The sequence below is a fragment of the Anolis sagrei genome, chromosome 10, assembly GCF_037176765.1.
Source record: "Anolis sagrei isolate rAnoSag1 chromosome 10, rAnoSag1.mat, whole genome shotgun sequence".
Lineage (NCBI taxonomy): Eukaryota > Metazoa > Chordata > Lepidosauria > Squamata > Dactyloidae > Anolis > Anolis sagrei.
The window spans coordinates 2,152,584-2,177,190 of record NC_090030.1 but is presented as its reverse complement, the minus strand read 5'-3'; the positions used below and the strand labels follow the sequence as shown (position 1 = coordinate 2,177,190).

General features: G+C 44.8%; 3 protein-coding genes across 3 annotated transcripts; all 3 read right to left on the bottom strand.

Annotated features, from left to right (window-relative positions):
* Positions 1-18: 18 nt before the first annotated feature.
* LOC137097643 (potassium voltage-gated channel subfamily A member 10-like) lies at positions 19-924 on the bottom strand. The gene has a single exon (XM_067471711.1). The coding sequence runs from the start codon at positions 922-924 to the stop codon at positions 46-48; it is 879 nt and encodes a 292-aa protein (XP_067327812.1). The 3' UTR covers positions 19-45.
* LOC132762822 (voltage-gated potassium channel KCNC1-like) lies at positions 913-15,104 on the bottom strand. The gene is made up of 3 exons (XM_060755995.2): positions 14,848-15,104; positions 8,855-9,384; positions 913-1,766 (listed from the first exon to the last, which is right to left on the bottom strand). The coding sequence occupies exons 2-3, from the start codon at positions 9,350-9,352 to the stop codon at positions 1,002-1,004; spliced, it is 1,263 nt and encodes a 420-aa protein (XP_060611978.2). The 5' UTR covers positions 9,353-9,384; positions 14,848-15,104; the 3' UTR covers positions 913-1,001.
* Positions 15,105-16,965: 1,861 nt separating this feature from the next.
* On the bottom strand, positions 16,966-24,218 carry LOC132762821 (voltage-gated potassium channel KCNC1-like). Its single transcript, XM_060755994.2, has 3 exons — positions 23,773-24,218; positions 20,237-20,735; positions 16,966-18,803 (listed from the first exon to the last, which is right to left on the bottom strand). The coding sequence occupies exons 2-3, from the start codon at positions 20,711-20,713 to the stop codon at positions 17,943-17,945; spliced, it is 1,338 nt and encodes a 445-aa protein (XP_060611977.2). The 5' UTR covers positions 20,714-20,735; positions 23,773-24,218; the 3' UTR covers positions 16,966-17,942.
* Positions 24,219-24,607: the final 389 nt, after the last annotated feature.

Genomic DNA, 24,607 nt, shown 5'->3' with positions numbered 1-24,607 from the left:
AGGGTCCAAGACCCATGGAAGAGGTCTTCTTGTGCCATATGGCCTTCAGGCAGCCTGCCTCTTGGCTCTCTTCCTCTTCTCCTTGACCACCGCAGCTTCGTAAAAGCCCTTGAGCTTGACAATCAAGACGGCTGTCAGGAGGATGAGGGAGAGGACCCCTGTTATGGCTGTGAGGGCCCCCACCACTTGCCCAAATTTGGTCACTGGGTACATGTCTCCGTACCCGATGGTGGTCAAGGTGATCAAGGCCCACCAAAGGCCAGAGGTGATTTTGTCCATGTGGCTATCGGGCCCCGCCATCTCTGCGTAGTAGCAGAGGGAGCCGAAGAAGAAGACCTGGAAGACAAAAACCACCACGAAGAGGAAGACCTCCTTCAGGATCGCCTTGGCCAGGCTGGGCAGGATCCTCAGCATCAGAGGAGTTTCCACCAGGCGGAAGACCTTCAGGAGCTTGAGGATGTAGATGACGCGGAAGAGGCCAAGCCAGCCAATAAGGTATTCAACTTTGGATGAGAGGAGTTTGATGAAGACCGGGAGGAGGCAGAGGAAGTCCACCACGTTCAGAGGACTCAGGAGGAACTTCTTCTTGCTGGGGCAGATGGCCAGCCGTAGGAAGAATTTGAAGGAAAATAAGAGGATGAAGAAGAGCTCCAGGTAGAGGAGGGGAGTGGCCGCCTTGTGCAAAAAGGTCCAGTGGTGCAGATGGGAGATAGAGGAGGTTTCATTAACGATGGCAAAATAGCTGGTGGTGTCTACATTGGCCAGGATGACGAGACCAATGTTGAGGAGCAAGGAAAAGACAGCCAAGCCCTGCAAAGAGAAAGGGAAGGCATGGTTGGACGTCAAGCCAGAGCCCTTACGAAATACAGTATCAACCACTGGTTGGTCAAAACAAGGAATGGGGGGCAGGAGAGAGGTGTTCATCACTTATGTTAGCTAAAGAGACATCTTCAAGAAGGGTCCAAGAGCCATGGAAGAGGTCTTCTTGTGCCAAATGGCCTTCAGGCAGCCTGCCTCTTGGCCCTCTTCCTCTTCTCCTTGGCCACCCCAGCTTCGTAAAAGCCCTTGAGCTTGACGATCAAGACGGCCGTCAGGACGATGAGGGAGAGGACCCCTGTGATGGCTGTGAGGGCCCCCACCACTTGCCCAAATTTGGTCACTGGGTACATGTCTCCATACCCGATGGTGGTCAAGGTGATCAAGGCCCACCAAAGGCCAGAGGTGATTTTGTCCATGTGGCTATCGGGCCCCCTCATCTCTGCGTAGTAGCAGAGGGAGCCGAAGAAGAAGACTTGGAAGACGAAAACCACCACGAAGAGGAAGACCTCCTTCAGGATCGCCTTGGCCAGGCTGGGCAGGATCCTCAGCATCAGAGGAGTCTCCACCAGGCGGAAGACCTTCAGGAGCTTGAGGACGTAGACGACTCGGAAGAGGCCAAGCCAGCCAATAAGGTATTCAACTTTGGATGAGAGGAGTTCGATGAAGACCGGCAGGAGGCAGAGGAAGTCCACCACGTTCAGAGGACTCAGGAGAAACTTCTTCTTGTTGGGGCAGATGGCCAGCCGTAGGAAGAATTTGAAGGAAAATAAGAGGATGAAGAAGAGCTCCAGGTAGAGGAGGGGAGTGGCTGCCTTGTGCAAATAGATCCAGTGGTGCAGATGGGAGATAGGGGAGGTTTCATTAACGATGGCAAAAAAGCTGGTGGCGTCTACATTGGCCAGGATGACGAGACTGATGTTGAGGAGCAAGGAAAAGACAGCCAAGCCCTGCAAAGAGAAAGGGAAGGCATGGTTGGACGTCAAGCCAGAGCCCTTACGAAACACAGTATCAACCACTGGTTGGTCAAAACAAGGAATGGGTGGCAGGAGAGAGGTGTTCATCACTTCTGTTAGCCAAAGAGACATCTACAAGAAGGGTCCAAGACCCATGGAAGAGGTCTTCTTGTGCCATATGGCCTTCAGGCAGCCTGCCTCTTGGCCAGACACACTTCCCTTCACCAAGCCCCTAACAAAGACATTCCTATGTCTTGTCGAAGGCTTTAATGGCTCGAATCACTGGGTTGTTGTAGGTTTTTTGGGGCTATATAGCCATGTTCTAGAAGCATTCTCTACTGACATTTCACCTGCATCTATGGCAAGCATCCTCAGAGGTTGTGAGATTAGGGTTAGGGTTAGGGTTATAATTGTCTCCTGTGCTATTTTAATAATATAATATAATATTTATAATATTATAATGTAATGCAATATAATAATAGTATATTATAATTATATGTTTATATTACATGCAATATTACTAATAATATTACAATATAATGGTATAGTACAAAATAGTAATATTTAATACTGATATTGTACTATAGTAATAATATAATTGTCTCCTGTGCTATTCTAATAATATAATATATATTTATAATATTATAATATAATGCAATATAATAATAATTTGATATTATAATTATAAGTTTATATTACATGTAATATTACTAATAATATTACAATATAATGGTATAGTACAATATAGTAATATATAATACTGATATTGTACTATGCTAATAATATAATTGTATCCTATGCTATTTTAATAATATAATATAATATAATATTATATATATATATATATATATATATAATAGTATAATGTAATGCAATATAATAATAATAATATGATATTATAATTATATATTTATATTACATGTAATATTACTAATAATATTACGATATAGTGGTATAGTGCAATATAGCAATGTTTAATGCTGATATTGTACTATGCTAATAATATAATATATTTATGTAATATATACCTGTAAGCCGCTCTGAGTCCCCTTCGTGGTGAGAAGGGCGGCATATAAATGTCGTAAATAAATGAATAAAATAAATATTAGCATTAGGAGTGGGATAGAGCAGGAAGGCTGGAGAAAAACAGGCTTCGGTGTTGAAATTCTACTCCTTCCAAACTTTGGGTGCATCTACACTGCAGAATGAATGTAGTTTGTCACCACTTTAACTGTCACAGCTCAATGCTTTGGAACCCTGGGAGCTGTAGCTTTGCAAGGTCTGAAGCTTTCTCTGTCAAAAAGGGCGGCTACCTCATCACACCACAAATCTCCACATCCCATAGCATGGAGATAAAGTTAATCTGCATTAAATCTTCAGTGTAGGTTTTGACCTATAAAGCCCTAAACGGCTCTGGCCCAGTTTACCTGTCCGAACGGATTCTCCCCTATGAACCATCAAGGCTATTAAGATCTTCCGGGGGGGGGGGGCTGCTCTCGGTCCCACCACCCTCGCAATCACGGTTGGTGGGGACGAGAGACAGGGCCTTCTCGGTGGTGGCTCCCCGGCTTTGGAACTCCCTCCCACTAGAGGTTAGATCTGCCCCCTCCCTCCTGACGTTCAGGAAATCACTAAAAACCTGGCTCTGGAATGTGGCATTTGGGGACTGAACCTAGAACCTTCCCTGGTGATGAATTATGATGAACCGTGACTACGAGCATGACTATGACTTGGACTGGATTGACGATTTGGCGTAGGAAACTGTAATGATGTTATGATGATGTTTTTATGGTACTGTGTTGTACTATTTTAATATGTAATGATTTGTACTTGTTGTTCTTTTATATGATTGTACTTTATATATGCTGTAAACCGACCAGAGTCCCTCGTCGAGGTTGAGAAGGCCGGTATAGAAAACCTCTAAATAATAAATAAAGTGTAGATGAGTGGTTTTCAACCTGGGGTCCCCAGATGTTTTTGGCCTACAATTCCCAGAAATCCTAACAGCTGGTAAACTGGCTGGGATTTCTGGGAGTTGTAGGCCAAAAACATCTGGGGACCCAAGGTTGAGAAGCACTGGTGTAGATGCACCCTTTGTTGGGCCGAAACATCCACCACCATCGTCATCCCCACTGACATCCTCTACTATGTCTTGATGTAGAAGTCCCAGCAGCCCTGGCCAGCATGGCCAATGGCAAGCCCTACGGCAGTGGTTCTCAACCTGGGGTCCCCAGATGTTTTTGGCCTTCAACTCCCAGAAATCCTAACAGCTGGTAAATCAAACTCAACCCCTCGAATCAAACTCGGCCCCCCCAATCAAACTCAGCCTCCCCCGAATCAAACTCAACCTGCCTCGAATCAAACTTAGCCTCCCCCGAATCAAACTCAGCCTCCCAAATCAGCTGGGCCTCCCCCGAATCAAACTCAGCCCCTCGAATCAAACTCCCCCCCCCCAATCAAACTCAGCCTTCCCCGAATCAAACTCAGCCCCCGAATCAAACTCAGGCCCCGAATCAAACTCAGTCCCCCAAATCAAACTCAGCCTCCCAAATCAAACTCAGCCTCCCCGAATCAAACTCATCCTCTCCCGAATCAAACTCAGCCCCGCAATCAAGCTCAGCCCCCGAATCAAACAGCCCCCCTGAATCAAACTCAACCTCCCTCGAATCAAACTCAGCCTCTCCCGAATCAAACTCAGCCCCGCAATCAAGCTCAGCCCCCGAATCAAACAGCCCCCCTGAATCAAACTCAGCCTCCCCCAAATTAAACTCAGCCTCCCCGAATCAAACTCAGCTCCCCCCGAATCAAACTCAGCCCCCCGAATCAAACTCAGCCTCCCCAATCAAACTCAGCCCCCCCAAATCAAACTCAGCCTCCCCAATCAAACTCAGCCCCCACAAATCAAACTCAGCCCCACGAATCAAACTCAGCCTCCCCAATCAAACTCAGCCCCCCCCAAATCAAACTCAGCCTCCCCCAAATCAAACTCAGCCTCCCCAATCAAACTCAGCCCCCACGAATCAAACTCAGCCCCCCGAATCAAACTCAGCCTCCCAAATCAAACTAAACCTCCCCAATCAAACTCAGCCCCCATGAATCAAACTCAGCCCCCGAATCAAACCCCAGATGTTTTTGGCCTACAACTCCCAGAAATCCCTGCCAGTTTACCAGTTGTTAGGATTTCTGGGAGTTGAAGGCCAAAAACATCCGGGGACCCCAGGTTGAGAACCAATGCCCTACGGGAAGCTGGACTTTCACAACAACACAAAGGTTGCACAACTCCCATCTCTGTGTCACCCAGCAAGAAAACATCAACAGATGTGGCCAGCTGTTATGCTATTTCCCCAAAAACAATGGATGTTCCTTCTTCACCTCCCCTTTCCCAAAAGCATAAATGATCACAAACCCAACTGAATCTAGTGAATTGAGCAGGAAAGAAGGAGGGAGATACTTTTGAAACCTGGCTCTCGTGGAATCCGTCTCCACTAAATCCCCCAAACTCATGTGATGAGTGGATTGAATGGGACTATGATTGGGGTCCGGCTAAGGGCCTATTAAAGTCTAGCATGACTGAAGACACCATCCTAAAATTGGAAATGGCATTATGGAGACACAAAAGAGATGAAGATTTTATTAACTTTGGAATCAAAAAACCGCTGAACTGATGTTAAGTAACCTGGGAACTTTTGGTGCAAACAACACATATTTTTTTGTTGAGCACACAGTAATCTTGACCCGGCCTTTTAAATTGCCTTGAACAGGCAGGATTACTTTTAATATATATGTGTTATGGCCAGGCCCATAGCCGGGGGGGGGGGGGGGGGGGGGGGGGGGCTTGAGGGGCTTCAGCCCCCCCTGAAATTCTCAGGGTGTCTTACGGGTACATTATTTAAACTGTTATGTTTATTCATATCATGATATGATCACCATGCTCAATATATCTGATATGCATGGGGTTTTTGGGATAATGATACAAAAGGTTTGCTAGGGTAGATCCTCAGCCCCCCTCCCCCGAATCAAACTCAGCCCCCCAAATCTAACTCAGCCCCTGAATCAAACTCAGCCTCCCCGAATGAAACTCAGGCTCTCCCGAATCAAACTCAGCCTCTCCTGAATCAAACTCAGCCCCTCGAATCAAACTCGGCCCCCCGAATCAAACTCAGCCTCCTCCGAATCAAACTCAGCCCCCCGAATCAAACTCAGCCTCTCCTGAATCAAACTCAGCCCCTCGAATCAAACTCGGCCCCCCGAATCAAACTCAGCCTCCTCCGAATCAAACTCAGCCCCCCGAATCAAACTCAGCCTCTCCTGAATCAAACTCGGCCCCTCGAATCAAACTCAGCCTCCCCCGAATCAAACTCAGCCTCCTAATCAAGCTCGGCCTCCCCCGAATCAAACTCAGCTTCCCCCGAATCAAACTCAGCCCCCTGAATCAAACTCAGCCTCCCCCGAATCAAACTCAGCCCCTGAATCAAACTCAGCCCCCCCCTGAATCAAACTCAGCCCCACAAATCAAACTCAGCCCCCATGAATCAAACTCAGCCCCCTGAATCAAACTCAGCCTCCCCCGAATCAAACTCAGCCCCTGAATCAAACTCAGCCCCCCCCTGAATCAAACTCAGCCCCACAAATCAAACTCAGCCCCCATGAATCAAACTCAGCCCCCTGAATCAAACTCAGCCTCCCCCGAATCAAACTCAGCCCCTGAATCAAACTCAGCCCCCCCCTGAATCAAACTCAGCCCCACAAATCAAACTCAGCCCCCATGAATCAAACTCAGCCCCCTGAATCAAACTCAGCCTCCCCCGAATCAAACTCAGCCCCTGAATCAAACTCAGCCCCCCCTGAATCAAACTCAGCCCCACAAATCAAACTCAGCCCCCATGAATCAAACTCAGCCCCCTGAATCAAACTCAGCCTCTCCCGAATCAAACTCAGCCTCCTCCGAATCAAACTCAGCCCCCCCCCAATCAAACTCAGCCTCCTCCGAATCAAACTCAGCCTCCTCCAAATCAAACTCAGCCCCTCAAATCAAACTCACCCCCCCAATCAAACTCAGCTCCCCCCGAATCAAACTCAGCCCCCCAAAACAAACTCAGCTCCCCCCGAATCAAACTCAGCCCCCCGAATCAAACTCAGCTCCCCCCGAATCAAACTCAGCTCCCCCCGAATCAAACTCAGTCTCTCCCGAATCAAACTCAGCCCCCAAATCAAACTTAGCCTCCCCTGAATCAAACTCAGCCCCCAAATCAAACTCAGCTCCCCATGAATCAAACTCAGCCCTCCCCCCCAAATCAAAATCCTGGCTACAGGCCTGGTTATGGCGACAATTTTTATGCTTATATTGTTTTGCTAATCTTATGTTTATTTTGTTTACTCTGTATGGTATTGATGATGTTACTTGGAAACCACTCTCGGGGAGATGGAGCAGTATATAAAAATGTATTGTCGAAGGCTTTCATGGCTGGAATCACTCGGTTCTTGTGGGTTTTTTCGGGCTATAGAGCCATGTTCTAGAGGCATTTCTCCTGATGCAGGCGAAATGTCAGGAGAAATGCCTCTAGAACATGGCCCTATAGCCCGAAAAAAACCCACAAGAACATAGTATATAAAAATGTTTTATTATTATTTATTATTTACATAGTCCGAAACAATGACTCCTTACATTAAGGAAGTAAACAATATCTGTTTTATGTATTGTCGAAGGCTTTCATGGCTGGAATCACTAGGTTCTTGTGGGTTTTTTCGGGCTATAGGGCCATGTTCTAGAGGCATTTCTCCTGACGTTTCGCCTCCATCTATGGCAAGCATCCTCAGAGGTAGTTTTGGAATTGATGGAACTTCAGCAAGTCTGAGCTGAATGCCAAGTTGTCAGAACAATCACGAAACAACAACAGCAAAAAGTTCTACATAAGGAGACCCTTTTCTCTTCCAAATGTGTGCCGGATCTGCAAGGAATGCAGGATCTGAATATCCGCTGCCTCCTTCCAAGAAGCTAATAGATGGAAAGGGGAAGAGTATGTAAGTGAGTGAATGAATGTGAGTGAATGCTGAGTATGTGTTTCCCCTTCTGTCTGCGGAATCAATATAGCTATTAGAAAACCAGTACTGAGTCTGTGGGCCCTTCCAGACAGGCCCTCCTCTATAACAGGATCTGATCCTGGGTTTTCTGTTTATCCCAGATTATCTAGCAGTGCGGAGTCAGATAATCCAGTTTAAAGCAGAAAACCTGAGATCACATCCTGGGATATAGGGAACGTCCCACTGAAAATGGATTAAAGAACTTTTTTTTCAGGTTCAAAAAGTATTCATGGCACTCAAGGCCCTTCCACACAGCCATATAACCCAGAATGTCAAGGCAGAAAATCTCACAATTTCTGCTTTGAATTGGGTTATCTGAGTCCACACTGCCATATATTCCAGTTCAAAGCAGATACTATGGGATTCTCTGCCTTGATATTCTGGGTTAGATGGCTGTGTGGAAGAGCCCTCCTTTCAGGCCTTGTCTTTGAAGATGGAAGCAGAGCATTAGGCCTGGGTAACAACGGAAAAATTTGTTTCTAAAATCGATTCGTTTTTTGCGGTTTTTTGCGTTTCGTTATTTAAAATAATTACACAATTTTCCTTTTAAAAAGTTCGATATTTACGAAATTTCGTAAATGTGAAAAAAATTACAAAACATTAATGAATCGATTTCCGAAACAATAACGAATCGATTCGTTAATGGCGGACGCGACCGCGAAATACGCTAAAAAACCTCCAAAACCTTCTGAAGCTTCCCTCTCCCTCTGTTGTTGACTGTTGGTGTGATATTATTATTTTTTTCCACTAATTAAACCATAAAACAACCATAAAACTTGCCCCAGACATGCGGAAATAATAACGAAACGACCTCAAAACAATAACGAAATGAATACAATAAAGAAATACGAAGCATTTACAAAACTATTTAAAAATTCGTTTTTTTAAAAAATTGCTCCAGAATGGTTTGTTATCGTTTTGTAATGGAAAATATTAACGAATTATTAACGAATTACGAATTAACGAAACAAAACCGCCCAGCCCTACAGAGCAAGACCTACCATCGCCCATCGGGAAGAGTGGGGCTTCTCCAGGAGGGTCCATATTTGGAATTTCCGGTGGGTCATTCCCTCCACTTGGCTCGTTCCCTCCACTTGGCTCAGAAGACCCTGGCCATCACCAGCTTCCTCTGCATCTCCAAAGTCCTCACATTCTTCTAGTGGGTCCTCCGTCTTGCTGAGCCTCATCCAGCAACAGTGGGGCAGCTGGGAGACTGTGATTTGCCAGAAGGCCAGTTCCTCCTCCAAGGCGGACCTGCAGATATCTGCCGGGCAGTGGAGGTGCCTGGTCCGGCAGTAGCTCAGCACTTGGCGGAAGAGCCGGGGGCTTCGGTCAAAGAAGAACTCCTTGGCGCTGGCGTCGTAGTCAAAGGCTGTGGAGGCCTCGGCTTCAGTGAGGCTGTGCAGCTTGGTCCTGGGGAAGGCCCTCAAGGTGCTGCGGGAGGTCTCGAAGCGGACCCCTCCCACGTTCAGGACCATCGTTTCTGGAGGATCCGCCATCTTGGACAACCCACCAGATGTCCTCAGATCACCTGGAAACACAGTGGCAGCTGGTCAAGCCATTCATTTATTTATTTTATTTATTTATTTGCTTCACTTTTATACCGCATTTTTCAGCCCTTGACAGGCGACTCAATGCGGTTTACAGTGCAATTAAAACACAGCAATACAATAACAGGGGCGACGACGTCGCTCCACAACAATTAACCTCAGACAAGACAAATCAACAAACAACATATATAACGCCTCCGTTAAAGTCAGATCCATTCTCATAGTCATTGTGCCGTTCCTATATTCAATTACCGTCTTCCTTAATTAGTTGCATTGCTTAGCCAAACGCTTGTTCATAAAGCCAGGTCTTGACCATTCTCCGAAACGCCAGCAACAAAGGAGCCTGTCTGATGTCTGTTGGCAAGGCATTCCATAGCCGAGGGGCCACCACTGAGAAGGCCCTGTCTCTCGTCCCCACCAAGCGCACCTGTGACGCAGGCGGGATCGAGAGCAGGGCCTCCCCAGACGATCTTAATGTTCTAGTCGGTTCATAGGTGGAAATGCGTTCGGAGAGGTAAGCGGGGCCAGAACCGCTTACCTCATTCACCTTAACTCTCATTTCGAACCCAACCATTCAAAATCTTCAGGAGAGATAAAGTGGGATAATAATAATAATAATAATAATAATAATAATAATAATAAGTATTATTTATTTATTTCACCGTTTTATATACCGACCTTCTCACCTCTCTTGAGGGACTCAGACCGGTTTCCAACCATAAAAACACATACAATCAGTAAAAACATCATAGTTCATATTACAATAACACATTAAAACAACAAATATATTCAAAACTACAGTGGCCAGTCGTCATACTAAAATCAATTATACATCATCATCCATCCATATCTTAGGGTGTTGTCTCACTCGTCGAAAGTCTGTCTCCATAAACACGTCTTCACCTGTTTCCTGGATGTCAGGATAGAAGGGGTGGTTCTGATCTCCAGTGGGAGAGAGTTCCAGAGTCGCGGGGCCACCACCGAGAAGGCCCTGTCCCTCGTCCCCACCAGCCGCGCTTGCGAGGCCGGTGGGACCGAGAGCAGGGCCTCTCCAGATGATCTTAGTAATCTTGATGGTTCGTAGGGGAGAATACGTTTGGAGAGGTAAACAGGGGGAGAGAGTTCCAGAGTCCAGGGGCCACCACCGAGAAGGCCCTGTCCCTCGTCCCCACCAGCCGCGCTTGCGAGGCCGGTGGGACCGAGAGCAGGGCCTCTCCAGATGATCTTAGTAATCTTGATGGTTCGTAGGGGAGAATACGTTTGGAGAGGTAAACAGGGGGAGAGAGTTCCAGAGTCCAGGGGCCACCACCGAGAAGGCCCTGTCCCTCGTCCCCACCAGCCGCGCTTGCGAGGCCGGTGGGACCGAGAGCAGGGCCCCTCCAGACGATCTTAATAATCTTGATGGTTCGTAGGGGAGAATACGTTCGGAGAGGTAAACAGGGCCGGAGTCGTTTAGGGCTTTATAGGTTAACACCAGCACTTTGAATTGTCCTCGGAAGCTAATTGGCAGCCAGTAGAAGTAGAAGTAGTTTTTCAAGTGTTTCCAAAGTATGGTGACACTCTCACAAGGGTGTTCTTGGAAAAGTGTCTTCAGATGAAGCTTGTCACTATTTCCTTGTGCCGAGGCTGAGAGATAACAGTATGCAACACAATTTTTGGGTTATCAATGTCATCTCCTAATTGGTTCTATCATCAAAATATGGGAAAGTGTATTCAACTGCCAAAACTATGTCTTTGCAGGACATCCTGCTATAGCACATTTTGTTGTAGTTTTTCAATGAAGATCTCATTGAGTCTCAACCAATCCAACCGAGTCTGTGGCAGCCACAAAAAAGAAGTTTCTGGAGTATAACAACTCCTTCCAAAGTAAGGACCACATAATTAAACAGGAATAACACATTCAAATGGAACATTTTTCAAATTTTAATACATGCGTAAGGCCACCCAATGGACTTCCAAGGTTGAACTATGGTCTTCCCAGCTTTATCTACACTGGCCAATGAATGTGGTTTGAACTGCATATGGTCAGGGTTAGACCCACATAATGTAGTTTGAATGGCCCCAGAGTCCTAGTATGACACTGAAAATCGCTACACAATGTTATCTCTCATTTTCTCAGCAAGATGCCATCAGGAAGGGTTGGCAGTGGCCTTTCTCCTAGGCTGAGTGGAGGGTCACTTTCTAGAATGACTGGATGGGTTTCCATGGGTCCGAATCCAACTCTCTACCCATTGCACCATGCTGGCACTCTCTCTCTAGTGCAATGGTTCTCAACCTGGGGGTCGGGACCCCTGAAGGGGTCGCGAGGGGGTGTCTGAGGGGTCGCTAAAGACCATCACAGACAGTATTTTCTGTTGGTCATGGGAGTTCTGTGGGAAGTTTGGCCTAATTCTATCGTTGGTGGGCTTCAGAATGCTCTTTGGTAGTAGGTGAACTATAAATCCCAGCAACTACAACTCCCCAATGTCAAGGTCTATTTTCCCCTAACTTCACCAGTGTTCACATTTGGGCATATTGAGTATTCGTGCCAAGTTTAATCCAGATCCATCATTGTTTGAGTCCACAGTGCTCTCTGGATGTAGGTGAACTACAACTCTAAAACCCAAGGTCATTGTCCACCAAACCCTTCCAGTGTTTTCTGTTGGTCATGGGAGTTCTGTGTTCCAAGTTTGGTTCACGTCCATTGTTGGTGTAGTTTAGAATGCTCTTTGATTGTAGGTGAACTATAAATCCCAGCAACTACAACTCCCCAATGTCAAGGTCTATTTTCCCCTAACTTCACCAGTGTTCACATTTGGGCATATTGAATATCCGTGCCAAGTTTGATCCGGATCCATCATTGTTTGAGTCCACAATGCTCTCTGGATGTAGGTGAACTACAACTCTAAAACCTAAGGTCAATGTCCACCAAACCCTTCCAGTATTTTCTGTTGGTCATGGGAGTTCTGTGTGCCAAGTTTGGTTCACGTCCATTGTTGGTGTAGTTCAGAATGCTCTTTGAATGTAGGTGAACTATAAATCCCAGCAACTTCCAAATGTCAAGGTTCTCAACCTGGGGGTCGGGACCCCTGAAGGGGTCGCGAGGGGGTGTCTGAGGAGTCGCTAAAGACCATCACAGACAGTATTTTCTGTTGGTCATGGGAGTTCAGTGGGAAGTTTGGCCTAATTCTATCGTTGGTGGGCTTCAGAATGCTCTTTGGTAGTAGGTGAACTATAAATCCCAGCAACTACAACTCCCCAATGTCAAGGTCTATTTTCCCCGAACTTCACCAGTCTTCACATTTGGGCATATTGAATATTCGTGCCAAGTTTGATCCAGATCCATCATTGTTTGAGTCCACAGTGCTCTCTGGATGTAGGTGAACTACAACTCTAAAACCCAAGGTCAATGTCCACCAAACCCTTCCAGTATTTTCTGTTGGTCATGGGAGTTCTGTGTGCCAAGTTTGGTTCACGTCCATTGTTGGTGTAGTTCATAATGCTCTTTGAATGTAGGTGAACTATAAATCCCAGCAACTTCCAAATGTCAAGGTTCTCAACCTGGGGGTCGGGACCCCTGAAGGGGTCCCGAGGGGGTGTCTGAGGGGTCGCTAAAGACCATCACAGACAGTATTTTCTGTTGGTCATGGGAGTTCTGTGGGAAGTTTGGCCTAATTCTATTGTTGGTGGGCTTCAGAATGCTCTTTGGTAGTAGGTGAACTATAAATCCCAGCAACTACAACTTCCAAATGTCAAGGTCTATTTCCCCCAAACTGCACCAGTGTACATATTTGGGCATATTGAGTATTTGTGCCAAGTTTGGTACAGAACCACCATTGTTTGAGCCTACAGTTCTCTCTCTGGATATAGCTGAACTACAACTCCCAAACTCAAGGTCAACGCCCACCAAACCCCATCCTCCAACCAATCCTCCCATCCCAACCCCACCAGTATTCAAATTTGGGCATATTGGGTATTTGTGCCAAATTTGGTCCAGTGAATGAGAATACATCCTGCATATCAGATATTTACATAACGATTCATGTTGTTGTTGTCGTTCATTCATTCAGTTGTCTCCGACTCTTTGTGACCTGTATTGTTGAAGGCTTTCATGGCTGGAATCACTAGGTTCTTGTGGGTTTTTTCGGGCTATAGAGCCATGTTCTAGAGGCATTTCTCCTGACGTTTCGCCTGCATCTATGGCAAGCTTCCTCAGAGGTTGTGAGGTCACAACCTCTGAGGATGCTTGCCATAGATGCAGGCGAAACATCAGGAGAAATGCCTCTAGAACATGGCTCTATAGCCCGAAAAAACCCACAAGAACCTCTTTGTGACCTCATGGACCAGCCCATGCCAGCGCTCCTTGTCGGCCGTCACCACCCCCAGCTCCTTCAAGGTCAGTCCAGTTTCATCAAGGATGCCATCCATCCACCTTGCCCTTGGTCGTCCCCTCTTCCTTTTCCTCTTCCTCTTCCGTTTCATAAGAGTAGCAAAATTACAATTATGAAGTAGCAACGAACATAATTTAATGGCTGGGGGTCACCACAACATGAGGACCTGTATTAAGGGGTCACGGCATTGGGAAGGTGGAGAAACACGGCTCTAGTGCCTATGAAGGCAAACATTCCCAAACAAAAGGTTCTTGTGGGTTTTTTCGGGCTATAGAGCCATGTTCTAGAGGCATTTCTCCTGACGTTTCGCCTGCATCTATGGCAAGCATCCTCAGAGGTTGTTGTTGTTGTTCATTCGTTCAGTCGTCTCCGACTCTTCGTGACCTCATGGACCAGCCTACGCCAGAGCTCCCTGTCGGCCGTTACCACCCCCAGCTCCCTCAAGGTCAGTCCAGTCACTTCAAGGATGCCCTCCATCCATCTTGCCCTTGGTCGGCCCCTCTTCCTTTTGCCTTCCACTTTCCCCAGCATAATTGTCTTCTCCAGGCTTTGCTGTCTCCTCATGATGTGGCCAAAGTACTTCAACTTTGTCTCTAGTATCTTTCCCTCCAGTGAGCAGCCGGGCTTTATTTCCTGGAGGATGGGCTGGTTGGATCTTCTCGCAGTCCAAGGCACTCTCAGCACTTTCCTCCAACACCACAGCTCAAAAGCATCGATCTTCCTTCGCTCAGCCTTCCCTAAGGTCCAGCTCTCACATCCGTAGGTGACTACAGGGAATACCATGGCTTTGACTAGGCGGATCTTTGTTGCCAGTCTGATGTCTCTACTCTTCACTATTTTATCGAGACTGGACATTGCTCTCCTCCCAAGAAGTAAGCGTCTTCTGATTTCCTCAGAGGTAGTGAGGTCCAAAACAAAACTCTGGTAGAGAAGCTGGACCCAGTCCTCCAGTCCTTAGAGAATGTGACCTCTCTCGTCCTTCATCAATGAGCATATTGCCATCCTTTCTTCCCTCGATCCCTCCCTGACCCCCTGGTCAACATCGTTTCCCACCTTGCCCTGTCTGTCTCCTACCTGTGAAGGGAGTATTCAGGGCTCAATTCCTACCCAAAACGCAGCCCCTCCTGAGAAGCGTCCCAGAGCAATTGTGTGGATCATAACTTCTCCGCAGCCTTTGAGGCGTGAGCCGTGGGTGGCCGGAGAGTGGGGAAAGAGGGGAGAAAGAGGAGGCAAACAAGGGATGAAGCAAGTTGCAGGAAAACAGGATGTTCGGTGGCCCAGCTCCAAGGTTGGCGTGGTGGGACGCCAGAAAACAAAGCCAACCAGCCCAACAAAGAAGCCCTTGGAGCTGCACCTCCTCCCATTCCTTTCTCTCTCTTTCCTATCAGCAACTGCTTCAAGTGGATAATTTTTTGGAAAAAAAGCAATTTTTATGAAAAAGCAAGTCAACAATCCCCCCCCCCCCCCCGCTGTTTCACAAAGAGACCTGGTTGTCTTGGATGTCCTGCAGAGTCTAAGCTCTCTTGGCTCCATTCGGAGTGGTTGTGTAACAAGAGCATAAACCCACATAAAACTGAGAACAAATTGTTTCTCTCTTCCCCCCCCCCCCCCCCCTATTTTACTAGAGCCAAAGCTTTCCTCTGTTTCCTCTCCCACTTCTTCCAAAAATGATTAATTCCACCTTTCATCATGCCTGCTTTCTACAGGCCAATGGGACTGAATCCTAGTTGGAGTAGGCTCATTGAATCAACGGAATTTGCCTCCACATTGAGTGACAAATTAACAACTGATTGGATTGACTTCAGTTGGGAGTTGCAATCCTATTGTAAGCTCCAACTAAATTAGACTGGAGCTATTGAATCAATGGGCTTAGCTCCATATTGACTCCTCCATCAACAATCTGCTGAATGGGTCTACATTGGTTGGGAGTAACAACCTGATTCTAAACTCCAACGAGACCACAATAGACCCATTGAATGCAAGGGATTTATTTCTATGTTGACTTGCTAGCTAACAGTTGATTGACTGGGTCTACTTCAGTTAGGAGTTACAACCTTATTATTGCAAGCTCCAACTAGGCTAGATTGGAGCTATTAAATCAATGGACTTGACTTCGTGTTGACTCCTCCATCAACAGTTTGCTGAATTTGTCTACACTGGTTGGGAGTAACAACCTGATTGTAAGCCAACTAGACCACAGTAGGTCCATTAAGTGGAAGGAATTTACTTCCATGTTGACTTGCCACTCAACAGTTGAGTGAATGTGTCTATTTCAGTTGGGAGTGACAACCTTATTATTGTAGGCTCCAACTATACTGGAGTGGAGCTATTGAATCCATGGATTTAACTCCATGTTGACTCCTCCATCAAGAGTTTTTTGAATGGGTCCACATTTGTTGTGAGTAATAACCTGATTGTAAGCTCCAACTAGACTACAGTAGGTCCATTGAATGGAAGGGATTTAATTTCATGCTGACTTGCCACTCAACAGTTGATTGAATGGGTCTACTTCAGCTGGGAATGGCAACCTTATTGCTGTAAGCTCCAACTAGAGTAGACCAGACCAGTTGAACCAAAGGGATTTACCTCCATGTTGACTGATCAGTTGGCATTTTTTTCAAAGGGTCTACCATAGTTCGGAGTTACATACCTATTGAAAAGCTCCTACAAGAGTACCAGATCTTCTCAATCACATGTTGACTCATTAGTCCTTTTATTCATCGGCTGTACTCTGGTTGAGTGTGTCCAACAGGATTGAGACCATTGACAAATAACCCAACAATGGTCATGGCTGCCATCACCTCTGTCCTTTTGGAAGGACTCTGCTGTTGGTGAAAGTGCACCCAATGAGCCATGTGTAACTTCTGTTGAAGAATGACCTGGAGAACCTAGAAAGGACATGTCTTCTCAGATGTGGGTAGGTGTAATGTCAGGTATTAGGGTTCCTATTATACTTGAAGATGATGTCTTTCAATGTAAGTCTGGCTGAGCTCTAGAATCTCATTGTCTCTAAGTCTGTGCTATGTCACACGTCTATTGGGAGGAAGACGTAGTAAAGGAGGGAGTCGTTCACATACATCTTGAACTCATCAGAGGATATAACTAATGCATGCCATGGAAACCTGGACTTCAGTGGCCTTTGGACAATAAGCCCCGAAAGACTGAGATGTGAAACAGAGAGCAGACCTTGGCAAGGAGCTAGAACGTTTATTTGAAAAAGTGCAACCCCAAAGTACAGGCATATAATTAATTTTGGAATAAAGTGGTGCATGAAAGCAAAATATGACATATTATATAGTCAGTCTTCGACATTTGCTGGAGTTAGGGTAAAAGGCCCACTACGAATATGAAAAGCCAGAAATAAGACATGTGTGTATGAGACCAGAGCTTCCAAAACACCAGGCTCTCCCACCCAGATTTGCAATTGATCCTAGGATTCATAGCCCATATTTGCCCATATTTGCTCGAGTATAATACACCATCAAATCTAAACATGCCTCAGTTTTGGCTATATAATTTAGCTGGAAAAGGTGTGCATTAGACTCAAGTAAATATGGTATAATACTGCTATTAGCATGTTAAAATACCAGATGTTTGGTTGACCAGATGAACAGACTGCTACTAGGAGGCAATTCCATAACTTTGCACTTAAAACTACTTTAACAGGACACTGCAATTATTAGCAGTTCGAATCTAATACAAATCTGAATTTTGGCTATGTAATTTAGCCAGAAAAGGTGCATATAAGACACGAGTAAATATGGTAACTTCCCAGCTGTGGGTATATATCAGCCTCATAAATTTTGTTTTGCGGTATGGATCATCTACTTATTTTGGGATCCCTTTGGTATACAAAGCCTAGGAAGTTGTGTTGATCCACTGGAAGAAACCCATAACCCACAGCAAGGCAATATCTTTATTAGGACCAACTCAAATATCTTATATCTGTAGTCTAGGCTGCCGTAGTTCAGAGTGCAATGAGTAAAGCTCAGGGGTGATGGATACTGAGGTGCTGAATATTACAGGCTTCTAGAACAAGAATCACCAGGAGAACATCAACCTCTTAGAAGGTGTCTCTCCACAAGTGGCCTTGTATATGTCCTGAAGTGTTGTTCTGCAAAAGAAGACGCTTGTAAACATGAGTCGACCTGGCAATACCAACTTGGGAGTCAGTTTCCGGAATGGTGTATGTGAGATCTTTGGGGGATTGTTGCCTCTTCCCGACCAATGGCTGGAACTTTCTTGGAGGACCTCAATGCTGGTGGTGTTTTCTTCATCCGTTTCACCTTCTCCTTGACAACCGCAGCATCATAACAGTCCTTGAACTTGATGTAGAAGAGGGCGATGGGGACGGCGATGGTGAGGATGCTGCTGACAGCTGCACAGGTCCCAATTACTTGGCTGCATGTCGAGTAAGGGTACATATCTCCATAGCCCACAGTGGTCAAGGTGATGGCCGCCCACCAGAAGGAGCTGAAAAGGTTGTCAAAAAAATTCTCAGGCGACGCCTGTAGAAACTCTGCATAAAAAACGAGGATCCCAAAGAAAATAATTTCCAAGACAAAGACCATCAGGAGGATGAGAGCCTCTCTCAGGAGGCTTCTGGAAGTATAGGACAGGACCCTGAACATCATTGGGGTCTCCAGGAGCTTCAGCATCTTCAAAAGTTTGGGGAAGTACAGAATGCGGAGAAAGCTACTCCAGTACATGGAGCGGCTGCTTGTTACTCGAGAGATAATCTCAATGTAGGCAGGAAACAAAGAGAGGAAATCAGCAATGTTAAGAGGGTTCATCAGGAATTTCTTCTTGTTTGGACAGAACGTGGCTCGTATAGTGAATTCAAGAGTGAACCAGAGGACACAAGAGAGTTCCAGGTAGAAGTAAGGACGAAATATCTGTTTGGGGGAATCGTTGGGGTGAGGGAGTTTCTTGGTTTCTTCATAGTGATAGATCATACCAATGTCAGAGGCGATCAACAGCGCCAGGATGCAGATGCTGATGTTGAAGAGCAGGCAAATGGCAGCCAAGCACTGCAGGGAGAGAAGAAGTCCAGCCATTATCATCCATATCCTCATGTACCATCATATATCAAGGTAGAAAGCTCCTTGGCCATAGATGAGATTGCTCCTCAATAAGGTATTGCTCCATCTATCTTCCTCACATATTTCATTTATGAAGGTTCTGGAGATGATTGATGTTGAGGATAAGGCTGTATGCTTTTGTTTTAGCATAGGATCAAAAATCATGAAACATTTAGGATCGTGTTTGGTGGACCATCTCAACTCAATTTGGGGATGAGGAATTGAAGGATTTCTGGTAGGAAATTGTGGTGATAGGGTGTTGGAGATGTATATCATCTTCACCACTACTATGACCATCACAATAATCATGATCATGACCATGATCATCCTACCCTGCTCTTTAACTAGGAATATCTGTCTGAAATTTGGTTGGTTCTTCCTAAAAGAGAGGAGACATATTGAATCAACTTTTGGTGTGGGAAGTGAATATTTCCTGGATATTGTGATGGAAATAGAAATATTGAAGTGATATGGCACCATGAAGAGAGAAGCTGAGGCCCCTTCTTTACTGTCCTTATAGCCTAGGATTCGATCCCAGATTATCTGTTTATCCCAGATTATACAGCAATGGAGACTCATATAATCCAGTTCAAAGCAGATAACCTGGAATATAAGGACTGTGCAGAAATCCACCGAAGAGTGGCGTGAAACCCAATCACAACTAAATATTGACTTGGGTCCTTTCTCACAACATCTGCAGAAGATCCAGGTTCCTCCTGACTGTTCCTCAAGTTTCACCTTTCTGCATTGAACACTCTAGATTGGTTACCTTGGTGCTGAAGCTGGAATGGGGTTTTTCAAAGAGAGCCCAGATTTTGGGCTGCCAGCGGGCCCTGCAGCTGTCTACCATATAGAAAACATTCAAAGATATTAAGAATATTCAGGAAAAAAACTCTGTGCTTGTCTCTGAGCTCCCTCTTCCAACATTCCCCTCTCTTCCTGTGTTATCGCCCTTCTCTTAAAAGTCCTTTTGAACTCTTACCTACTATTTTCTCAATTGCCGCTCTGAAACTGCCTCTCATGCTGTGCTGTCAGGCTTTTGTTTTGCTTATCAAAAGGCTAGCAGAGAGAGTCATAAGAGAACAAAAACTTCATTTACCTCTCCCTCCTGTTCTCAATTCTACAATGTAAAAATAACCTCTCTCTATATGTTGTTGTAGTGACTGGCTTGACCTTGAAGGAGCTGGGGGTGGTGACGACCAAAAGGGAGCTCTGGCATGGGCTGGTCCAGGAGGTCACAAAGAGTCGGAAGCGACTGAATGAATGAACAACATATGTTGTTGTGAGTTTTTCAGGTTGTAGATTGAACTCCTGAGATTACAAAGTTACTTTAAAAAATGGGGAAGGACACCTTTCTGCATCAAATGCTCTGGATGGGTTACCTTGGCGCTGAAGCTGGAACGGGGTTTTTCAAAGAGAGCCCAGATTTTGGGCTGCCAGCGGGCCCTGCAGCTGTTCCTATTCCCTTCAGCTTGTTCCAAGAAGCCCTGCATATCCTCCTCCTCTTCATCCAAAACTATGGGCTCGTCAGCGTTCTTTAGGGCTTGCTCACAACAAGGAGCAAAGGCGGCCCCTTGGATGCCCCAAAAGGCCATCTCCTCCTCCAAGACCGACTCGCAGACCTCTCTGGGGCAATGGAGATGCTTGGTGCGGTAATAGTTCAGCACCTCGTCGAAGAGGTCAGCATTTCGGTCGAAGAAGAACTCTTTGCGGTTGGGGTCATAGTCCAAAGAGGAGAAGGCCTGTGGCTCCGTCAGTTGGCAGAGTTTGGTGCCTGGAAAAGCCTGGAGAGTGGACAGATACGTTTGGTAGCGGACGCCTCCGATATTCAAGGTGACTTTCTCCTGAGCGGGCTTCATCTTCGACGTCTCTTGTATTAGCCTGCTGAAAAAGAGAAGCATGAAAAATGTGGTCTTTATATCTTCTGGAGCTTTAAGTTTGCAAAGGTGTCCCTTGAATTAGGGGGGGGGGGATCCTCTATATCTGGTTTCAAAGATTGCATATTGAGGCTCTGAATGAACGAAGCTATATATCCTGCCCCATCTCTCAAAGGGACTTGGAGAGGCTAAGACATTAACATAAATAAATGTTCTGTCCCTGGTTTGAAAGTTTCATTCCCTGTTTAATTGTGCAAAACTTACACTGAAAGTAGTTGTTCTACTCCAGAAACTTGATTTTGAGGCTTCTACAAACTAGGTTGAAAGTAGTTGTTCTACTCCAGAAACTTTGTTTTTGAGGCTACCACAAACTAGGTTGAAAGTAGTTGTTCTACTCCAGAAACTTGATTTCGAGGCTACCACAAACTAGGTTGAATTGGTTGACACTCAATTTATTTATTTTATTTACAGTATTTATATTCTGCCCTTCTTCTCACTCTGCAGGGGACTCAGGGTGGATTACAATGTACATATACATGGCAAATATTCAATGCCATAGACACGCAACATATATAGACAGAGACACAGAGGCTATTTAACTTTCCAGCTTCATGAGGGTATGCTTTTTGAATTCTGGCCACTGGGGGAGCTGTTGCTTCACCATCCACTTGTGACACAGATGGAGTACTTCCTCATTCTTTTGCACGCTGCTGGAGAGTTTTTATGGCGTTGTAAATTAGTTAATTTAGCCTCCCCGCATAAGCGGTACCTAAATTTCCTACTTGACAGATGCAACTGTCTTTCGGACTGCAAAGGTTGACAGCAAGCTACACAAAGATTGGAAGCTCACTCTGACCTGGGCTAGCTTTGAACTCATGACCTTTCATGACCTGCAGCCAGCTGCGCCACAGTCCTGGTACAATGATGAGACATCCATTGGAAAACTAGAGCAAAATGTCCTATTACAGGATGTCCTGCACAAACAAAGATTTGGCAGTTTAATCAACTTTTTCCCTATCATAGAACCAATTAGGAAATGACATGTATTATCCAGGAACAAAAATTGTGTTACATAGTGTAATAGTAGTGATTTTCGTGTGGAATTATGGAAAGATGTCTCCTTAATGTTTCAAGGCTACTATATTTTTGCACCAACTTGTGCAAATATTTGTGCCACCTTTCCATGCTCAGCTGAGGGCCCTTCCATGCTGTACATTTATATGAATCAGATGACACTTGAACTGCTGTGGCTGCATCCTGTGTAAACCTGGGATTGGTAGTTTTCTGGGGTTTTGGATTTTTCTGAATAGGGATTCCAAACTCCTTGCCCTACACTACAAATCCCAGAATCCCATGCAGTGTTGACGTAAAAGAGATGGTCCTATTCTTCAATATGAGAACTGCATATTTTGCATTATAGAAAGAAGGTTTCATTTCCACATGATACACCTCTTCCTCTCAAATGGAAAAATAAATACTTGTGTTGTGTAAACATAGAGTAAAACAACAAAGCAAAAGTAGGTTATGGTTCACTACTTTGCAACAATGACCCCTATCATCACCATCACCATCTTCATCATCATCATCATTTATACCCCTCTTTTTCTCTGCACAAGGAAAATCAAAGTGGCTGTATTAGAATGCATTATTATGTTTATGTTTATTTATGTTTAGTTTATTTATACCTTGCTTTATCTCTCCACAAGGAAACTGAAAGTGGCTACGTATTCATTATTAGCATTAGAACATATGCTGCTGCTGATGGTGGCTATGTATCTATTATTATTATTATTATTATTATTATTATTATTATGTGTTGTTGAAAGCTTTAATGGCTGGAATCACTGGGTTGCTGTGAGCTTTCTGGGCTGTTTGGCAATGTTTCAGCAGCATTCTCTCCTGACATTTCACTTGCATTTATGGCAGGCATCCTCAGAGGTTGTGAAGTCTGTTGGGAACTAGACAAGTGAGGTTTATATATCTGTGGAATGATGTCCAGTGTAGGAGAAAGAACTCTTATCTGCTTGAGGCAATTGTGAATGTTGCCACTGGCCACCTTGATTAGCACTGAATGGTCTTGCATCTTCAAAGCCTGGCTTCTTCCTGCCTGTGGGAACCCCTTGGTTGGGAGCTGTTAGCTGGCCCTGTCTGGAATTCCCTTGGTTTTTGAGTGTTGCTCTTTATTTACTGACCTGATTCTAGAGGGTTTTTTTAAATACTGCTAGCCAGATTTTGTTCATTTTCATGGATTATTATTATTATTATTATTATTATTATTATTATATTTATGCCCTGATTTTTCTCTCCACAAGGAGACTCAAATTGGCTATGTATCCATTATTAGTATTAAAATGTATTATTATTATTAATAATAATAATGTTTATTTATACCCTGCTTTTTTCCCACAAGGAGACTCAGAGCAGCTATGTATTCATTATTATTATTATTATTATTATTATTATTATTATTATGTTTATGCTTATTTATATCCAACTGTTTCTCTCCACCAGGAGACTCAAAGCAGCTACGTATTCATTATTATTATTATTATTATGTTTATGCTTATTTATACCCAACTCTTTCTCTCCACCAGGAGACTCAAAGCAGCTATGTATTCATTATTATTATTATTATTATTATTATTATTATTATTACTATTATTATTATGCTTATTTATACCCAACTCTTTCTCTCCACCAGGAGACTCAAAGCAGCTAAATCTACCAGCAACCTGGCTAACAACAACAACACCAACAACATGAACATTGTGTAGCTCTTTGAGAAGACAGACTGCAAAAGCACCAAGCAAACAGGGTCCTTTCCAACGAGAGAATAATGGAATTCAGATCAACTCCTCATCCTATGAAGCAGTGCCATTCTGGTTCAATGTAGAGTGCATAGATCGCATGCTTTTGCTCCTGTTATGAAGTTGGGACTAGTTTATGTGTGGAGGACAGCACTACATCTTTCTTCCTTTTCCTCCTTCTAAAATAGCAGGACTCTTCCCAGGTGCAACCCAGTTTATGACTTTGATCCTTACCTTGAATTTGGTGGATGGGTCAGCTCTTCTCGAAGCTGCAGCCGGCCAGAGGAAAAGCAAGCGAGAAAGAGGAGAAAGGGGCTGCTCCGCTGCAGCCAAAATCCCAGCCCATCGCTGGAGGATGCCAGAAAACACAGCTAGCTTCATCAAACAGAAGAAGCCACAGGAATGCTGCCTGGATCCTTCCCTCGATGCTTTGCTCCTATTTTCCTGGGAACTTCATTGGGACAAGGCAAAGAAAAGGCCTCCGGACAGCATATTCTGTCCTTCTGCTGAGCCACCTTTTCCTTTGTCCCGGGACATTCCTGCTTTTGGACACACATTCACAAGTTGCTGGCACAAAGCTGAGCCAGAATTCACCCAGAAGGAAAACAAAGGGGAATTCATCTTGCTTCATTCTTCCCGAGCCATCTTTTTCTGGGAACAGCCCGATATTTTGTGTTTTCTGGGAAGATGATTTCAGCCAGCTGTCAAATTAAAAGCTTTGCAAGATGGTGCAGCCAGGACAGTTCAAATGCAACAACACTGCTATAAAACACACCTTTTTGGGTGAATTTTAGGGAGGTGGGATTGTTATTATTGTTATTACTTCACTTAATAATAATAATAATAATAATAATAGAGATTATTGCCATGGTTTATTATTTATTTATTTATTTATTTATTTACGACATTTATATGCCGCCCTTCTCACCCCGAAGGGGACTCAGAGCGGCTTACAAGTCATAAGTACATACAACATACTACATAATACATAACTCGCATAGTACTATTCCATCATTCATAACACTAGTACTACATAATATTACATTATTGCTAGGGGAGGGGCGCTGAT

Coding starts and splice junctions, on each gene's coding strand:
- LOC137097643 (XM_067471711.1), bottom strand. CDS start 924: ATGAACACCTCTCTCCTGCCCCCCATTCCTTGTTTTGACCAACCAGTG.
- LOC132762822 (XM_060755995.2), bottom strand. CDS start 9,352: ATGGCGGATCCTCCAGAAACGATGGTCCTGAACGTGGGAGGGGTCCGC. Junction 1,767..8,854: donor ACTCTTCCCGATGGGCGATG/GTAGGTCTTGCT, acceptor TTCTCTTTGCAG/GGCTTGGCTGTCTTTTCCTT.
- LOC132762821 (XM_060755994.2), bottom strand. CDS start 20,713: ATGAAGCCCGCTCAGGAGAAAGTCACCTTGAATATCGGAGGCGTCCGC. Junction 18,804..20,236: donor GTTCCAGCTTCAGCGCCAAG/GTAACCCATCCA, acceptor CTCTCCCTGCAG/TGCTTGGCTGCCATTTGCCT.